This window comes from Parasteatoda tepidariorum, chromosome 4, assembly GCF_982258835.1.
Source record: "Parasteatoda tepidariorum strain Cologne lab strain chromosome 4, Ptep-v5.0, whole genome shotgun sequence".
NCBI classification, from domain to species: Eukaryota; Metazoa; Arthropoda; class Arachnida; order Araneae; family Theridiidae; genus Parasteatoda; species Parasteatoda tepidariorum.
The window spans coordinates 52,528,166-52,546,922 of record NC_141758.1 but is presented as its reverse complement, the minus strand read 5'-3'; the positions used below and the strand labels follow the sequence as shown (position 1 = coordinate 52,546,922).

At 28.4% G+C, this 18,757-nt stretch overlaps 1 protein-coding gene across 1 annotated transcript; it reads left to right on the top strand.

Annotated features, from left to right (window-relative positions):
• Positions 1-874: 874 nt before the first annotated feature.
• On the top strand, positions 875-4,419 carry LOC107440056 (uncharacterized). Its single transcript, XM_016052834.3, has 2 exons — positions 875-1,032; positions 3,152-4,419. The coding sequence occupies exons 1-2, from the start codon at positions 940-942 to the stop codon at positions 3,818-3,820; spliced, it is 762 nt and encodes a 253-aa protein (XP_015908320.1). The 5' UTR covers positions 875-939; the 3' UTR covers positions 3,821-4,419.
• The last annotated feature ends 14,338 nt before the right edge of the window (positions 4,420-18,757 follow it).

Here is an 18,757-nt window from a genome sequence, read left to right as displayed (position 1 = left end):
AATCTAATTAATTTTTCAAAACAAATTTGTTGACTTTTACTTAACTAGCCATTTAGAAAAAGGGTAACAAAATAAACGACTATCTCTGAGACAAAGAGACAGATATTATAGGGCAATTATTTTTCTTTTAAGGTGTGCTTTTTTTTTCATTACTTTTATCAACCTTAAATCTTCCTTTATTGTTGGGGAACGCTACTAAAAATTTCTTTCTTTTAGTCAAAAAAGAACACCTGTCACTTGTGATCTTACTCGAGTTGTCACAGAGGAATCTTTAAAGTTCTTCCTCACTTTATTTCACTTCTCTTCATGATAAAGAAAGGCAGGCGATAAAAAGAAATTCGTAGCATTTATTCAGGGAAGCATTTCATTCTAGCTTTTCTCTCTCTATCCGTTCTGTGCATTTCTTCCAAAAGAATGCGACTGTCAATTCTTAGAGCCACAACGGTGGAACTAAATTATGACATTAAAAAATAACAGTTTTGGGAAACTGACGAATCACTAATTATTTCCCTTTGATCAAGGACATTAATACATTCATGGAACGTCATTCAAGTTTCGAATCGTTTGGAATATATGCAGAATTTCGCGGAAAAAGAAAAAGAAATACCGCATCTTCAAGTAAATAAACATGCTCCAAAAACAGACATCGACCTGTGAAATCTGTAAGAATTCGAAGGTCACTCGAATCCTCAATTCCGTAGGTTTTCATCGAACTTGTGTGTGTCCATTGGACCTGGCTCCACCCATATTTTAGAACAATCTTACTTTTTCGCCATTGGGCAAAGAGAAAGTGTACAACCTTGAATTGTATTTGGGTTAATGACAAAAGAAAGATAATTATCAATTTTTTGTTGTCGGACATCCCGACGTACATGTGTGACGTAGGCCCATCGAATTTTTTTTAGAATAAGGAATCGGGATGATTTCGGCAGTATATATATGGCCAGAAAACCGTTATGTAGTCACAATAATCCAAACCTTCCATCCTTTAGCAACAGGTTGAAAGACAGATTTTTTAATATGATTGCTTTGGTAAGTATTCATCTAACAGTAAATCTGTGCTTTTAATTTAATTGTAAAGCTAAAAAATAACAGTATTCTGTCTTTAAGTTTCAAACATATATCTTGTATATAGTATAAGTCTTGGATTCCTCATGAAATCTAGAGAAATGATTTAAAGTTTTAACAATGGACGAATTTATTGCAAAAGAAAATACTGAAATTAATAACATTTTGCTGTATAGTGATAACACTATAAAAATTTTGTATTTGTAAATTCAATATACCATAAAAAATCTGTTTAAATGTTGATCATAAAATTTAAGTAAATAACAATGAAATTAAAATAAATTATCTTCAAGATCGCCTTTTAAAATATTAAATAAATACTCAATCAAATAATAACAGAATTATTATAAGCGTAAACTTATTATTGATTATTTATGTTATAAATAGAATTCTTTTCTATGTTAATATTATAAATTTAACACTTTAATGGTAAAATTTTCAATATATATTTTATGTATCAGAGTTTTACCATAACTTTTAAGTTCACATCTGTATTCGTATTATGTACATGTTTTCGTATATGTGTTGATGTTTTCTTAATATTGCATATTAGTAATTTAATAGCATACTAAAACCTTATAATTAACCAAGCAAAATAATCCTTATGTCGTTTTAAAAATATTCTGAAATTATGAAGTTTTTCTTCATTTAAAAAAATGTGTATAAGACTTTATTAGTTTTTTTTTAAATATTAAGTTCTGAAACGAAAATTATTTAAATTATCTTCAAAATACAACATTTTTATAAAATCAAAAAAAAAAAATTAAAAAATTAAGTTTTTCAGTTTTACTTAAAATGTTAAATAAAAAGATATTTTAGAAAATTTTTTAAATTAATCTTCTTTTATTTCCTAATAGGAATAGATATATTAAATAAATTTTATTCGTATTTAATCAGCCACAAAATTTCTGTGAAGTGGAAGCTATTTTCAATAAATTTGAACCTCAATTAATTTTATAAGCTTTATTAATAAGAATTATTACATGTCATTAAATTCTACGAAAACTTTCTGATTATAAAAGTGAATTTCAAACACTCTACAATGAATAAAACCACCTTCATCAATCAAATCATATTAATTCTTGATATTTCTTTAAAAAATTTTCGCGGTGCAATTTTGTCACAGTATCATTAATATCAACATAATGTGTTTCATTACACAGCAGCGAGGGAGGACGATTAATTAAAAATAAAAATACAAATCCAACACCTCTGCGCCTAGGGTAATAAATTGTCATTTTCCAGCTACTGAATTAGAGAGGTAATTAAGAAGAACTGCCGGCACCATAAATAATAATAGCATAATTGGGTTTGCTTAATTGAAAATAATTACCCACATCCAAAGGTCACTTGCCTAGCTTCTTCTGTTCCATAGATAAGAAACAAGAAAGTAAATATTAAATTTGTGCCGCTGCCTGTCTTTAGAGGATACGGTTGATAAAACTTGAAATTGTTTCAATAACTCCTGTCAACGATGATGTGGTTATCGAGTAAATTATATCGTAGAATTTAGATTTCTTTTGAGATTCGCCATTATTTTCTTCTTGTAATACCGCGCTGTGCTGCGAATCGTTAGGGAAAGTGCTTTCAAAATTTTCCCTACAGAGTCTCCCCATTATTTATTCAACCATTTGTTTGTTCATGTGAGCAAATAAAAGGATATGCATTATTTAAGAAGAATTCTGAAATGTTTATGTTAATATCAAACAAATTTTAATTATGTTTTAAATGTGATAATAGTTGCAATTTATGGAATTGTTTCTTCGAATACCATGTTGTATTGCGGATTATTTTAAAAACTGTGTTCAAATTTTCTATGCAGAGTTTCCGCGTTATTACTCATTTATTTGACTATGTTTGTAAACAATAAACTGCATCATTTGAAATTGATTCTGAAACACTCTCTTTCATATATGCACGAATGAACAATGAAGATTTATTCTTGGTATGAATGTTCTTGATATAAAAATCCAATTGATAGTTTTATCGAAGTTTTAACTTAAAATCTGTGGTATAATAATTAAAGGTATGTGTAATATTTTTTATCCCCTTACTATTCTAAATATGTTGAAATTTTTTTTAGGCTTTATTTTCCTGCCTTCTTGCTTACTGCTCTGCCCAGTACCCATACAATAATGACCCACTCTGGAATGTAAGACAACAACAACAACCAGTACATCACCAACCTCAGCACCACCAACCTCAAAATAACCAAGGAGCCAATGCAGCACCCGTACATTACGTCAGCATTGGCCAACAGCTTCAAGGCGATTACAAATTCGGCTACAACACCGGAAACGGAAATGATGGCAGCTTCCGAGAAGAAACCCGTAATCCCGATGGATCTGTTTCCGGAGCATATGGTTACATCGATGCTTCAGGAAAGCAGAAAATCATCAGATACACTGCTGGAAAAGATGGTTTCAAAGCCGAGGGAGAAGACATTCCAAAAGCACCTCCTGCACCTCAACCTGTTGCTCCTCAACCTCAATACCAACCACAGCCACAGTACAATCCTGCTCCACAATACAACCAAGCTCAACAATACCAACCACAACCCCAGTACAACAATTATGTTCAGCCTCAACCAACCCACAACTACAACCAGTACACTCCACCACAACAGCAATATAACAACAACCAAGGTTCCTACAATCCATATGCTCCTGGCCAAGCCTCTGGAAATAATAACCTGCTGTCTTACAACATTGGAGGTAGCCAACAACCCAACCAAGGCCATTACCAAGGTTGAAATGTTTGGACTCTGATGGTTTAATATCGAAAGCATAAAAAAGGTTTTGCACAAGCATTTAATTGTCTAATATCTACAAGGAGCTACTATTAATTATGAATTATAAGGTGATATACTTTACAGTTAAACGTTCTTAAGCCATATTTAATAGTTTAAAAAAATTCCTTAGTTGATTTTAGACACCCTTAAGGTTGTTACTTTTCAGACTTAGTTTTAAAATCTTTGAGTTAAACTAATTCAAAAAATTTAAGTGGAAGTTTGAATTTAAATGTAGATAAATTTGTTCCAAAGTCACATTCATATTGTTCCACCAGTTAAAATATATTTATTAAACTCATAACGTGTTTTTTTTTGTACGTCTTCTCTGTAAATGATTATTATCATGTCAAAATGAAAAGCATGATAATTTATTCCCAACCTTTTATTTCAAAGTTTTTGAGATTTGTAAACTTTTTTTTTAATTTTTGTTTTATTTATTATACGTACAATATAATGATTTACAAGCATGAAAATTTTCTAAAAATTTCCAACAGCAATAAATGAAACATTTCAAAAAATTCTGTTCAAACGTCTTTTGTTAAATTAATGACATACAAAAAGCAAATCTGTGAATAAAAATAAAAAATTAATTTAAATATAAAATAATTGAAAAATAGTCAGAATTATATAAATAAAAATTTAAAAATAAAAAAAACTATTGGACAATAGATTATTTGAAATTTAAAAAAATTAAACAGTGATAAAAAAAGATAAAACTATAATAAAAAAGATTAAAAAAATGAAATAAAAAAAATTTATAAATAAATTTCAGATTACTTTGCTATTTTCTAATTGTATTTAAAAGGAATTTAAGGTGTTTTAGGGCTTTAGTTATATGCTTACTGCCGTTTATTTTTCTATGTATCTTTTATATTGTATTTTTAAAAACCATGTTCAAGATGAAAAATTAAAGTTCAAAAGCATAGAATACTTTTTAAAAAAAAATTCGAAACAACCAAATTTTTTTAATTTTGTTTAAATGAATTTGAAATTGTTTAAAATATAAATTCATGAGCAAAATTTGAACTTTTTCCAATCAAAGAACCTTATTTAATTTTGAACTATTTCTTCTAACTTATTTCCAAACTTAAATAAAATTTTAAAATTAAATTTTATGCACTGCTGTATTGAAGTAATTATGATACAATAATTATATGTTTTTAATTATAGTAAAGGTTGATTTACTATAACACTTAAAATAAACCTATAAATTATTTTACACTTTTCAAGATTTTAATCATATATATTATTAATTCGATTGAATTAATGAATCTATTAGAAATTAATCTTTTAGCTAATCGGTATGCTATGAAAAAAAATTCTGTAATAATTATTGTATCTTTAAAATTAGAATAGTATAGTAAATGTTATTCAAAAATTTAATTAAGATTGTTACTTAATTTTTAAAAATACTCCATAGGAATCTAAATTTTGAAAATGAGAAACATGACGGATATCATTCATAAAATAAAAATTCAAATAAAATATTTCTTTAGCTAAAAATAAAAATAGCAATAAATTATTTATACTTTCTAAACTTCTATTTTATTGAGACCAAGAACAAAGGCTCAAAATAGTTCAAAATCTTTTCGTTTCTTTTTATAAGTAAATTAATGCCCAGTCTCTTCGTATCACACCTTCTATATAGCAGAAATTCTTTAATTTCATTTTTAAAATTAAAACAAAATTCGAAATTGCTTGTTTCTCATTTCATTTTTTAATAGTTAATTATCTCTTTATTATTTTCTATAGCATATTTATTATCGTTTGCCTTCTTCAAATTAAATCCTTATTGATCATAAATTCTATTTTCTCTGTAATTTTAATAATAAAAATATTTCTTTATTAAAATCATAACTTTCTCGTTAATTAATCCTTATTGATATCTCTGATTTAAAATTTATTTTATCTTGATTTAATAAATTTCATACTTTATAGTTATAGTTTATGGATTTTAAATTTTGCTTAAAAAGGCATTGTTTACTTTCCTTTCCGAGTATTTATTGCTTTAAATTTTATCTTCAAAATCATTCTTTTTAAAAATCGTTTTCTTCTTCTAAATTTAATCCGTATTGATCTAACGTAACTATTTTGTTTTCATAGTTCAATTAAAAAAAAGTGTACAGCTATTTATAGTAATCTATTATTATTTCAAATCTTTAAGAACAATTATGTAATTTTAATTATGTTAATCTCTCATTAGTCTCTTAAAAACTACAATTCTATTTTTCCTTATTCTATTTTTCCTGCATTTACTATCTTATATCTTATATTATTTACATGTAATAGACAAATTTTAATTCTGTTTCGTTCCTTCAATTATATCAAGCTGTTAATTATACATCTCAAAAAGCATACTGCTTTCTCAATTACATCTTTTCTTGAGCGATTTTAATTATGCTTTATCGTTTTTAACTTGTTTTTCTAATGTCTCTCGATAACTGTCGACAATAAAAGTTTTTATTATTTTAAGAATAGCTTTTTCTAATTCCTGTTTCTTCGAGAAATCCACACCTTTAATTTAACGCTCACGCATTTGTGAATGACTTAAATCCTATTTTAAATTTTTAAAAAAAAACAATGTTATTGAATATTATTTTATTTATCAAATCTGTCTTGTTCTCAGATCTTCCTTGCTCCTAAATTCTGTTTAGCTCTTCTATTCTTTATCTTGCTCTTTTAAAATTGGTATTTCAACTAAGTTTTGTTCCAATAGTATAAATTTATTTTTAAAATTTCGAGCATAAATAATAACACTTTTTATTTTCTTATTTAAAATCCTATTTAAATGAATGATTTATGATTTATTAGTTACCTGAATGATTAAATATTTTGATTTAATTTTTATATATTTATGGTTAAGAAAAATTGGAAATATTATAATATAAATTATGATTGAGATATATAATTATGATTGAGTAAAAATAGAACTATTAACTTAGATTTCAAATTTTAAATCGGCAAATATAATTTCATAAAATTGTTTTACATTTAGAATTATCCATCAGCAACGCTATTTACTTCTGCATAATTTTGTTCAAGAATTCTTTTTTGAATTTTTATTTTTACGAATGATTTACAATAAAACAGACTAAAAAATCTTTCAAAAACGTATTTTCGATTAATGTAAAACAAATAACAATTTGTTGTAAATCTAATTTTCCATCGCAAGTTTTCTTTTAAATTACTAAATTTAATATTTTTAAATGTAATACATCCGTAGTCTTAGAATTATAATTTAAAATGCTTAAGCTTCTTTATTTGAATTATTAAAAAAATATTCAATATATATTTAACCTAAAACTTTGATAAATGAAACAAGCAAGGCCTATATTTCAATACTTTTAAAAGATAAAATAGGAAATGAATACAGTCTCTTTTTATATTTACACTTATTACAAACAACAGCTTTTGAGCTTTTTATTGGGAGTTTTTGCGCATACCAGGAGCTTGGGCCCAAATTATTTGATGCAGCTGAATGCAAATAGAGCTTTTCTAGAAATGATTAATTTTTATTTTGGTTTTGGTTCAAAATTTAGCATAGCTTTTGGTTAAGGTTAGACAGGGAGCAGGAGGGCTTTATTGCTTGATTATATTTATACTATTTACTAAGTTGCCAAATTTTTAAAATAAATATTTTTCATGATTTTTAAATCCCTCATTTTATTTCTCAAGTGATCTTCAAAATTTCGCTGGTCGAATGTATAAAAATATATGATACCCTAATTTAAGAACACACCAACGAAAATTCCATTATATTGTAAAACTAAAAGTTTAATATGTTTTTTTCATGTTTGATATAATATTAAAATCCTTATCTGTCATCAATTATACTCTGATTAAACAATTTAAAATTTAATTTTTAAAATGAGGTTTTTAGTTCCTTATTCAAAACATTAAAAGGCCAATTTTGTAAAATTCTTTTATTTGTTGTATATGACTGAATTAATTGTATTTTTTGTGTAAATTGAACATAATATGAATATTGTTTGTATTTCCAAGTAAATTTATTAAATGTTTATGTGAGTCTATTGTTGTTAAAAATGACGTTAGTTTATATGTGTTCTTGAAGCTTTTAAAGCTTTACAGTAGCTTTGTGCCCAACAATATAGCGAATAATTCCGTGATAACTGTATATTTTTGTTTTAAATAAAAATATTTTTATTAAAAAAACAAAGCAAACTGTTCTTTATTATACATTACATAAAATACACATAACAACTTATCATTTATGCAAAATTTCAAAATTTTTCCTTTAAGTGGGATTTCACTTTACTGATTGAAACTTCCAACATTTATAATAAAATTCCTTTTTTTAAAGAAAAAGGACACTTTATACATATTTTTATATCATTGAAAACCAAACGTTCAAAAGTCACAAATGGTTAAATTTTATTATTGGGAGTACAAATTAATTCGGTTAGCTTTTTCGTGGTCAAAAATGCATTTATTTCAGAACAAGATGAATGAACAGATTAATCAAAGTATTGTCCATCGCTGGCTACTATTTTCCCATCTCTCATGTAATTTTCGAATTCCATCTCGAAAAAATGTGTTGTCTTTTGAGGCGATCCAAGTTAGAAGTCAATTTTCAATTTCTACGAAAGAAGTGAACTGGTGATCTGCAAAATCATACTGCATCCATCGGAACAACCAGTAATCAGAAGGAGCAATGTCCGACGAATACGGCGGGTGCTGCGAAATATCCCACTTGAGAGTTTCGAAAAACATTTTTACGACTTTCGTGACATGAGGCCGACCGTTATCATGCAGAAGATTAACTTTGTCATGTTTTTGCTCGTATTCCGGCCGTCTTTCTCATAATGCAAGGCTCGAACGAATCAATTGTAGCCTATACCGATCGCCCGTAATGGAATCACCAGGTTGTAGCAGCTCATAGTATGCAACACTAGTCTCCATTCTACATTCACCATTCTACATTCACCATTCACCATTCTATATTAACCATTCACCATTCTTGAAACGTGGAAACTATGTCCTACGTGATTTATCAATTGGAGCATTGTCACCATAAACTTCTACAAACATTCGTTTCGCTTCAACTGCAATTTCTTAAAATTAAAGCAGAAGCATAACCCCCCCCGCAAATGCAGCTGAGTTACCACAAAACTTGACATATTCTACAAATTAAAAAACAGGGTTTTTGTTTGAAGCTCATAGCGATATAAACTGAATATTATTGACAGATGTCTAACTTCTCTGAAACCACCAAAACCAGATGTCATTATGAAATATTCATAACAGCCAGATCCATCTTTTGAAAACGGGCCGAACTAATTTGTACTCTCAATAAAAATATAAGTTTTTTCGGTGTCCCAAAGTTATATCATCATCAGCAAGATTAATGTCAAGTAAGATAAAAGTAAGATCCTTTAATCCGACAGAGATTATGCCACATTAAAGGTATAAATATATAGTTAAGAGTAAAACAATAAATTGACAATAAGTGTCAGAAAGTTAAAACAGTGATGATTATTAAGTAATTAAAAAAGTACGGTATAATATAATTTGAAGCTAAGAACTCATCCCGCCAGCCGTCTTGTGCTATGGAAGCAAGAATGGCGCATTTTAGGGAGGGTATAGTTTGTCTAAGCTAAGAACTCCTTCCGTCACAAAATCTAAAGTTGTCTGTTGCTCTGGGAACAAGAATGGCGCATTATAGGGAGGGTAGCTTCCCTCTAGGACTAACACAATAGACCGAAGAAAAAGATTCCCTTTCTCTCACCGACTCGAGCCACTCCAAAGCAGTGACCCCCCACCCCTACTTGAAATAGTCATACCTTGTTACCATACTCAACGCCACAGTTCCCGACTTATGTCTGGAGGTGTTCTTATTTTGGGAAAACTATAGCAAGATCTTTAACAATAATGTTTTTTTGGTTTTAATGATGTAGTAGCACTCCCAAAAATCCAGATCAATGCATAAAATACATTTATGGTTATGAATGACTGGATGTGGGGCAAATCGAACTTATGGCCTTCTGCTCAGAACTATTTTTGGAATAGATGAGCAGTTGAGCTCTTGATTATTGCTGTGGTCTTGGATAATGAAGATGTTTTAGTGCTTGCTTAGCTTGCCCTATGTACAAAAAGACCTTCTTGAAAATTTCCTAAGAGTTGAAGAAATCAAGATGTTGTCTGGAGTTAGAGAAAGTAATTTTGTTGCTCAGCGAAATTAGTTGAAGTAATCTTGCTGAAATTTTCAATCAGATAAAGAACTATTGGTTTCCAAATATTTTTAAAAAATATGGAATAACAGCGATATCATTAATAATTAAGCTTTTGGTGTTTGATTATGTGGAAATTCTTCCGAAAATCCTGATCAAAGCATAAAATACATTTATGATTCTGAATAGGATAAGGTGAAGAAAATTCAAACCTGTGTCTCTCTGCCAGCAATATTGATCGATGAGCGGTTGATTTCTTGATACTTGATGTAGTCCTGATATTCTTTGAGACGATATCTTTGTAGTCATTTAGTTTCGCTTCAGTATAAAAGTCCTCATTGACATGGATTTGAAAATTTCCAAATTGTTGAAGCAGTCAATACGCAATTTAAGGTTCGAGAAAGAAGTTTTGTTGTTCGGAGAAATTAGTTGGAGTAATCTTATTGTTCCATTTGGTGCAGTCAAATCGCACCCGATTCTCATGCTATCAAGTTCTACAGTCAACTCGATCCGAAATGACAATGCAAGAAACTACGCTCTTTCAACTGTTTATAGGAAAACTTCGAACATTCCGCAATATTCTTCTATCCTCTTTTATCCGCAACCTTCTTTTTATACGAAATAGCGTTAAATCACTTTCTTCCCCACATCCTTCTTCCAAAGAAGGAGATAAGAGTCTTTAGAACTGGTTGAAAATTTCCTGAGAAATTAAGTAGGCAAACAAAAGATTCTTTTGAAATACAGTTTACTCCCATACACTTCTTTGATGGCGAAAAGGAAGGAAGTGGCGAGCATCAGCAGTCGCCAAGACATTTTATCGGTGACGTTATCATGCCTTAGCATCAGCCGGGTAATAAATCAACGTCAGGGATATTTGGCGTAATCTACAGAGCTGTAATTGAGTTTAAAGTTTCAAATAGAATACAATTATCTCTTGGCTACATCTGAAAGCTCTGGGTTATATAGTCAAATTAAACTCCATTCTTTTCGGGGTTAGGATAGAACTTTAAAAGGGTTCGTGAAGGCAGGATCAGCGTTTTAGGAAAGTCTAAAAAGGAAGTAACGGTATCTTGGAAAACGTCAACCTGTAAAATATGTTAGTTTTTTTTTCTCCTCTTTGATACATTGATATTAGTTTTTCTATTGATATAAATTGTTTAATCACGACAAATATACTCTAACTTTGAGACATTAACCCGATAAGCTTTTATCTTAACTTACTTTTTAAGGATTAGCGTAATTGTTTTTATTTATAATTATTTTTTAGTGTTTCACAATGACGTACATAAAAAAGGGAATTTTGTCACCGAAAACAAATGTTCTTAATTTGATTTTTGCATACAGTAAACCTTCATTAAAACGGTAAAAACTTACTTAAACAGTTTTCAGTTTTCTGTAAACACACAATTTTATGAAAAAAAACATAAAAACAAAGTTTTATCTCATTAAAATTATTGAGTAATAATATATATCAACAGAAAGTCTCTAAGGATATATATTTACATCACTTTTTACTTAATTAACTATTTAATTACAATTTATCCAATGTGAAATACACTTGGGTGATTCAGTCATAATAAACTAATGTTCATCAGAATTGGCAGGACAGTCCAGGGTGGGTCACGGCCTTACATTGGAGATTCCTCTAGGGCAATCTAGTTTTTCACCTGGACTGTTAGTTTTTTACTCCAGTCACATTAAAATCTGATTCCACAGAAACGAGCCATCGTTGTTCAGGTCTTCCTGTTTGACCCAAAAATTTTCTTTAACGGAATGAATTACTAATTACAGTAAAAAAGGCGTTATTTTGCTAATATTATGTAAAAAAATTAAATCGAGTATAGGTACATTTGTGACCAGAATTTATATGACCTTGCAAATTCAATTATACTTAACAATTTTTTTAAAAATTAATAATAATTAAAAATGTTGAAACAGAAAAACAGCAATTTTCCTTGTTTTTAGATATATTTATATTCAAACAAATAACTTATAAATTAATGCATTTTTTTAGTGCATAAAAAAGGAAAAATTTTTTAATTATAATTCCGGTACATTACCTGCATAATATTTAAATGCTGTCCCAATTCATAATTTTTTCTGTAATCTTCCAACATCAGGAAATGCATATATATTTTTACTACATTTTTAATAAGTTGTACAGCTGATATAGAATAATTTACTATACATGATTTTTTTCCAATAAAAACTATAGTTTTAGACGGCTTTTTATTGAGAAATTTGGAGGTCAGCAAGCATTTAAGTAATATTTATAGAAAAACCGAAAAAACAAAGATAATTGAATTTTCATGGCATCTCCTATTTCCTTGTTGTAATATTCTTTGCTTTCAGAGAATAACATTTTAACAAGTAACCGAACTAGATTAATAAACTGATTAATAAAAATTCGTTGAATTGATGGAAAGTATGAAATCGAAATTCGAGGATCGAGCAAATCGACGAATCATAAATATGTAAGTTTGTATAACTAGGAATAGATTTATCAATAAATCAAATATTCAACTGGTCAGCAAACCAACGAAAGAATAAATTGGCGAATCATAGAAAATGAATGAATCAATAAAAGTGGGACTCAACGAATCAGTGATTTGAGAACTGAATAAAATAGAATAAAAAGTGTATTGATAAATCATTGAAATAAAAAATAAAAGATTTAGTGTTTCTTCGATATTCATTAATTCCCTGTTTCGTTGAATCGTTAATCTGCGGTTTTCTTGATTTATTAATTAGCTGAATCACTGTTTTCCCAAATTATTGATTTGCTTGCTTATTGATTCTTTTTTACATTAATTCGTGGATCTAACATTATTTTTATTTATTCATTTAGTCGATTACCTTAATTCACCAATTAATTGATTCAATTTTCATTCAGTGATTCACTCATTTATTGTTTCATTTTATCTCTAATTTATCGATCATTTTATCTATGTCACCTATTCGATTACCTATGTCACCAATTCGACAATTTAAAATGGATCAGCTTATGCATTCATAAATTAATTAAAAAAAATTCTAATTCTTTTATTCACTTATTCATAATTTATAAATTCCCTCACTATTTTTGTTTACATTCTGATTCACTAATTCATTGATCCACTGATTTTTTGATTTCATCGAGTCATTCATTTTCTGAATTCTTCTTCTGTTTGTTTGGTTTTCTGTCTTTAATAGTTTAATGACTCGAATTTAATGTTATGTGGTAATCGATTATTGTATATTTTTCATAAATAAAAAAAATCCATTGTGACTTGCTTTCTTGTTTTACCTTTTAATGTTAGCATATATGTACGTGCACAGAATAGGAAAATAATTTTCTGAGGCTTAGTGGTTGCTAGTTTCAGTAATTTAGTACAGAAAATTACTAATCTTATTTTGATCAAAACTATTTCTTTCTTTACTAACCAAACTAAACAATTCAAACTCAAAAGATTAAAGAAAATGTTTTTAGATTTAATTTTTGCGAATTTGAAGAAAAAATAGTTGAATACTTTTGTTATTTTATTTCTTTAATATTTTAATAACTTGAATAGAATTTTATGTGGCATTCGATTATTACTGTATACTTACTCTTCATAAATAAAAAAAATCCATTGTAACTTGCTTTCTTGCTTTACCTTTCAATGTTAACACATAGGTATACACACAGAATAGAAAAATAATTTTCTGCTTTCTTGCCTTACCTTTCAATGTTAACATATAGGTATACACACAGAATAGAAAAATAATTTTTCTGAGCTTAATTGTTGCTAGTTTCAGTAATTTAGTACAGAAAATTACTAAACTTATTTCTATCAAAACTACTTTTTTCTTTATTAACCAAACTTAGAAATCCAAACTCGAAAGATTAAAGAAAGAATTTTTTAAGTTTAATTTTTGTGAATTTGAGGAAAAAATTATTATATCAACTGAAATTAAAACATAATTTATCATACTTAAAAAACTTAATTACATACGTTAAAGTTCTGAAATCTAATCTTAAACTCTGGAGTGTTTACAGAATATCTATCAGTATGCCCTTCTACCTTATGCCTTCACGATAAAAATGTTTCTTCGAACGTTTTATTACCCTTACCTTGGATACATTTCATCAAAAATAATAAAATTTATTCAAGAAATCTCCAATAAATACCAATTTCTGAGAACAAATAAAATTACCTCGAAAACAATTGTTTTTAAATGTTCAATTCATTATAATGCAAGTAACGATAAGGATATCAAGAACACGCCTAACATTAAAAAACGCATGAATAACATTAAAAAAGAAAGATATATTAAAACTATTTTAAATTAGTGTTTGCAAAACTTGCGTGCATGCTTGAATAATTGTAATTCAACCTTTACATAATTCGTTACAATCAAAATTATTATTTGATTAAATCAAGGGTGAAACAAGACTAATAAATTGTACTCTAGATTCGGCTCTTTGTTCTGAAAACAAAATTCGATGAAAAAAAATCTAATTGCAAGATGTAAGAGACATACATGTAAATTATTAATATGCGTGCTATCTTCCGCTGTAAGTAAATAAAATTAATCTCTTTTAAGTGTTCTAGTCAACGATTATGCTGAAGCTTGGAATCTTTTTTAATGATGTTTTTTCCCAATTATTCGGTAATCTTTTTCAATTATCTTTTATGATTTTTTTGATGGCATTGCTGATAGAAGAAAATTTGATTACAAGTAGTTGCTGATCAAATTAGCGGGAGTTTATGATTTGATTGGGAGTTGGACGAGAAAAAATATATTGATATTAAATTGTATTTGATGGATGTTTTAGGATGTTGTTTTTTTCTAAAGACCAGGGCAGTTTTTTCTTTTTTTCTTCTCACTTTAATCTATATATATAACACAATAAGTAAATACAAAAAGGACAAAAAAAGGAGAAAAATGAAGAAAATTAAGAAAATCAATAAGTTTTACTTACTGCGCATATAGCACAGCAGTATATACTGCAAGTATATAGCACTCACAAAATAAGCTCAAAATTTCGAGAAAACATAGGAAAAAATTACAATATAATGAAAGAAGAGAAAAAGAAAACTATTCGAAAAAAAAAACAAAATTAAAAAACATCCGGAAAAAATATATAATGTCTTCATCAGCTCACACGATTATAACAGCATTCCTTTTTGCGGATACGATCGTGTGAGCTGATGAAAAGATTACATGTTTTTTTTCCGGATTTTTTTAATTTTAGTTTTTTAAATAATTTTCTTTTTCTCTTTTTTTGTTATTCTTTAATTTTTTCCATGCTTTCTCTACATTTTGAATTAAGCGCCTACTAAAAAATACGATACATAATTTAATTATTCTGCATGTTGTACTCGGAACAAAGAGCTTAATTCAGTCATCCTGCTACTTTGAAAGAAGATTTTTTGAACAACATTCAATACTCGAATTTTTTCCATCTTATAAGGCGTGTAGTGATAAAAGATCTAAAACTTACCCTAATATTGACAAAAAACACATAATTTATAATAACGATAGCTCTAAATCTGTTTGTAAAATTAAAAAGGTTATTTATATGTTTCCCCTGTGGTTTTTGTACTATGAAATATGTTGGACAAACCAGCAACTCTCTTAAATCCAGAATTAATCAACACCGTACAGATATAAGAAGTAATAAAATCATAAATTACCCAGAATTGAATCATTTATAGTTCACAATTTTAACAGTGCCAAAATTAATATTTTAGATTTAGTAGAAGATATAGATTTACGACTATAAAAAGGGAAATTGCTACATGATTTTATACAAAACAATTTTGCCATATGGACTGAATGATACTTTGCAACATACACAGATCAACTTTAATAACTTCTCAACTTACTCACTTCTTCATATTAAGGGAAGAGTACAAATCGAGGTAAGCGGGGATCAAGAAGTAGTAATAAGTACCAGAACTGATTGAGTTGTGTGAAAAATTGTCGATAAACTCCATGTGGCAAGCAGTTAGACTCCGTGACTGTCAAAGATAGGTAAAACATTAAAAAAAATTGTCCAATAACTGTTAACTATAAAATATTCTTTCTTCTCCAGAACTGATTGAGTTGTGGGAAGAATTGTCAATAAACTCCATGTGGCAATCTAGTTTTGAAGATAGAAAAGCAAGCTAGTTAGACTCCGTGACTGTCAAAGATAGGTAAAACATTAAAAAAAATTGTCCAGTAACTGTTAACTATAAAATATTCTTTCTTCTCCAGAACTGATTGAGTTGTGGGAAGAATTGTCGATAAACTCCATGTGGCAATCTAGTTTTGAAGATAGAGAAGCAAGCTAGTTAGACTCCGTGACTGTCAAAGATAGGTAAAACATTAAAAAAAATCGTTCAATAACTCAGTTAACTATAAAACATTCTTTCTTCTCCAGAACTGATTGAGTTGTGGGAAGAATTGTCGATAAACTCCATGTGGCAATCTAGTTTTGAAGATAGAGAAGCAAGCTAGTTAGACTCCGTGACTGTCAAAGATAGGTAAAACATTAAAAAAATCGTTCAATAACTCAGTTAACTATAAAACATTCTTTCTTCTCCAGAACTGATTGAGTTGTGGGAAGAATTGTCGATAAACTCCATGTGGCAATCTAGTTTTGAAGATAGAGAAGCAAGCTAGTTAGACTCCGTGACTGTCAAAGATAGGTAAAACATTAAAAAAAATCGTTCAATAACTCAGTTAACTATAAAATATTCTTTCTTCTCCAGAACTGATTGAGTTGTGGGAAGAATTGTCGATAAACTCCATGTGGCAATCTAGTTTTGAAGATAGAAAAGCAAGCTAGTTAGACTCCGTGACTGTCAAAGATAGGTAAAAATATAGGTCAGAAAAAGATAGGTTAAAAAATACTGTCCATCGGATAACATTTAACTATAAAACAGTGACATGAAAATTAAGGTATCAAAATTCCTTGATCATATTCCTCCCATCGTTATCATATGCAACTCAAATGGATATAATGTGACCTGCCATTCGATCCTATAGGTTTTACGGGTTGATGTGAAATATACACTAAAGTGTTTTCTCACAATCACTTAATAAACTTCCTTGTACCAAACAGGATGAAAAAAATTCTGCATTAATCTGTCACCAACTATACGACAATTAGATCTGATCATTTGTAGCCAACGGCCATGAGCTTTGAATTTTAATTCAAGTTTAACTTAGCAAAGCATAATTTGAGGAGATACCACACATTGCTTAATATAAGATACTATTTCATAAAAAATGTCATTCTCCCTAAATAAAATATTATTCTTTTGCTCCTAATTAGGATATTCCTCTGACGAATGAGCAAAGCGAAGACATTTTCCTACATTTTTGTACATTACATTTTGTAGGTAAATATATTTTAGTACTAAGGGCTATATTAGAATACATTCGTTAGATTTTGCAGATTTGTCAATATTTTAATTTTTTTAAAAGTAGCATTACTGTATTTCGGGCAATTTGTCTCCTCTATTATTATTCACACTGACCACATGCACAAACATTAGCTATAATGATAAGGAAAAACAAAATTATTATAATCAATCGTAATTTTTAAAAGAGTTCCTCATGTAAGAAACTTTTTCCCCTTTAATCCTATCAAAAGGAGCTGATTGATTTTTAATTATAACTCTTCATAACAATTATAAACCAAACATTTACGCTGCATGAGAAGTATATCCATCAAATTAAATACCTTTCTAATTTCGATTTTTACCTACAATCACTTGAATATAATTGAATATCTAAATTAGGGTAAAAGAAATTATTTGCATGCAAAATTATAGCTACTTTGTTATTTTCATTTTCTGCGTTAGTTGATTAATTAAATAATTATTATTCCAACTTCTAATTAATAGCTTGTCATCGCTCGTATTAACATACACTCAACCCTTGCATCTCAATTTTCATAATGATTTCACCAAAAGTCATCAAAATATAACTAAAAATTTACCAACGTTGGAAAAATGAGAAAATTCTCTCATTTTTTCATAAAATTTATTACTTAGTTTCTGATACCTTGTCATTTATTTGACTTATTAAGAAATATTAACACACGAGTCCAGGTATAATACATATTCCCTATCATGAAACTGTTAACTACACTTAATGCCAAGCACTTATCGCCAAAGCTTGGCACACCCAAGGCATGGCCATTTACCCATTGCAATAATTATCAGTTTCGGGATATAATGTAAGGCGTCACCTCTTTCAAGATCAGACCTCAAAGGAGAAGATGGTACGTTGTCACACACAGAAGCTTTGGCAATTAATTTGGAAATTTTTCTGTGCCGTTTTCTATCTTAAAGTACTTCTCGCTTCCGAGGCATCCAAGAGAAGATTTGTCTAAATTGGTGTTATGTTATCTTAGAAGATATTACATCTGATATCCTATGTACGCTGAAATTTATCAAAATGTACATGCTTAGTCACTAATATGTAATTATGCACTTTATTATTGGATAGTGATGCGGTGGTGATTTGAAGTATTAAATATCGAAGTAGAAGCAATTATATATTTATTGCAGAATAGTTTTGATTTAATGAATATCATTGAGCAGTTTTGCAGTTTTGTTTTTCTTCTTTTATATGTGTATAAAGCTACACATATATATATATATATATATATATATATATATATATATATATATATATATATATATATATATATATATATATATATATATATATATATATATATATATAT

Bases quoted from the DNA above. Each gene is read 5' to 3' on its own strand.
- LOC107440056 (XM_016052834.3), top strand. From the start codon at position 940: ATGGCCAGAAAACCGTTATGTAGTCACAATAATCCAAACCTTCCATCC. The intron at 1,033-3,151 runs GTAAGTATTCAT...AATTTTTTTTAG, and splicing joins TTTTTAATATGATTGCTTTG to GCTTTATTTTCCTGCCTTCT.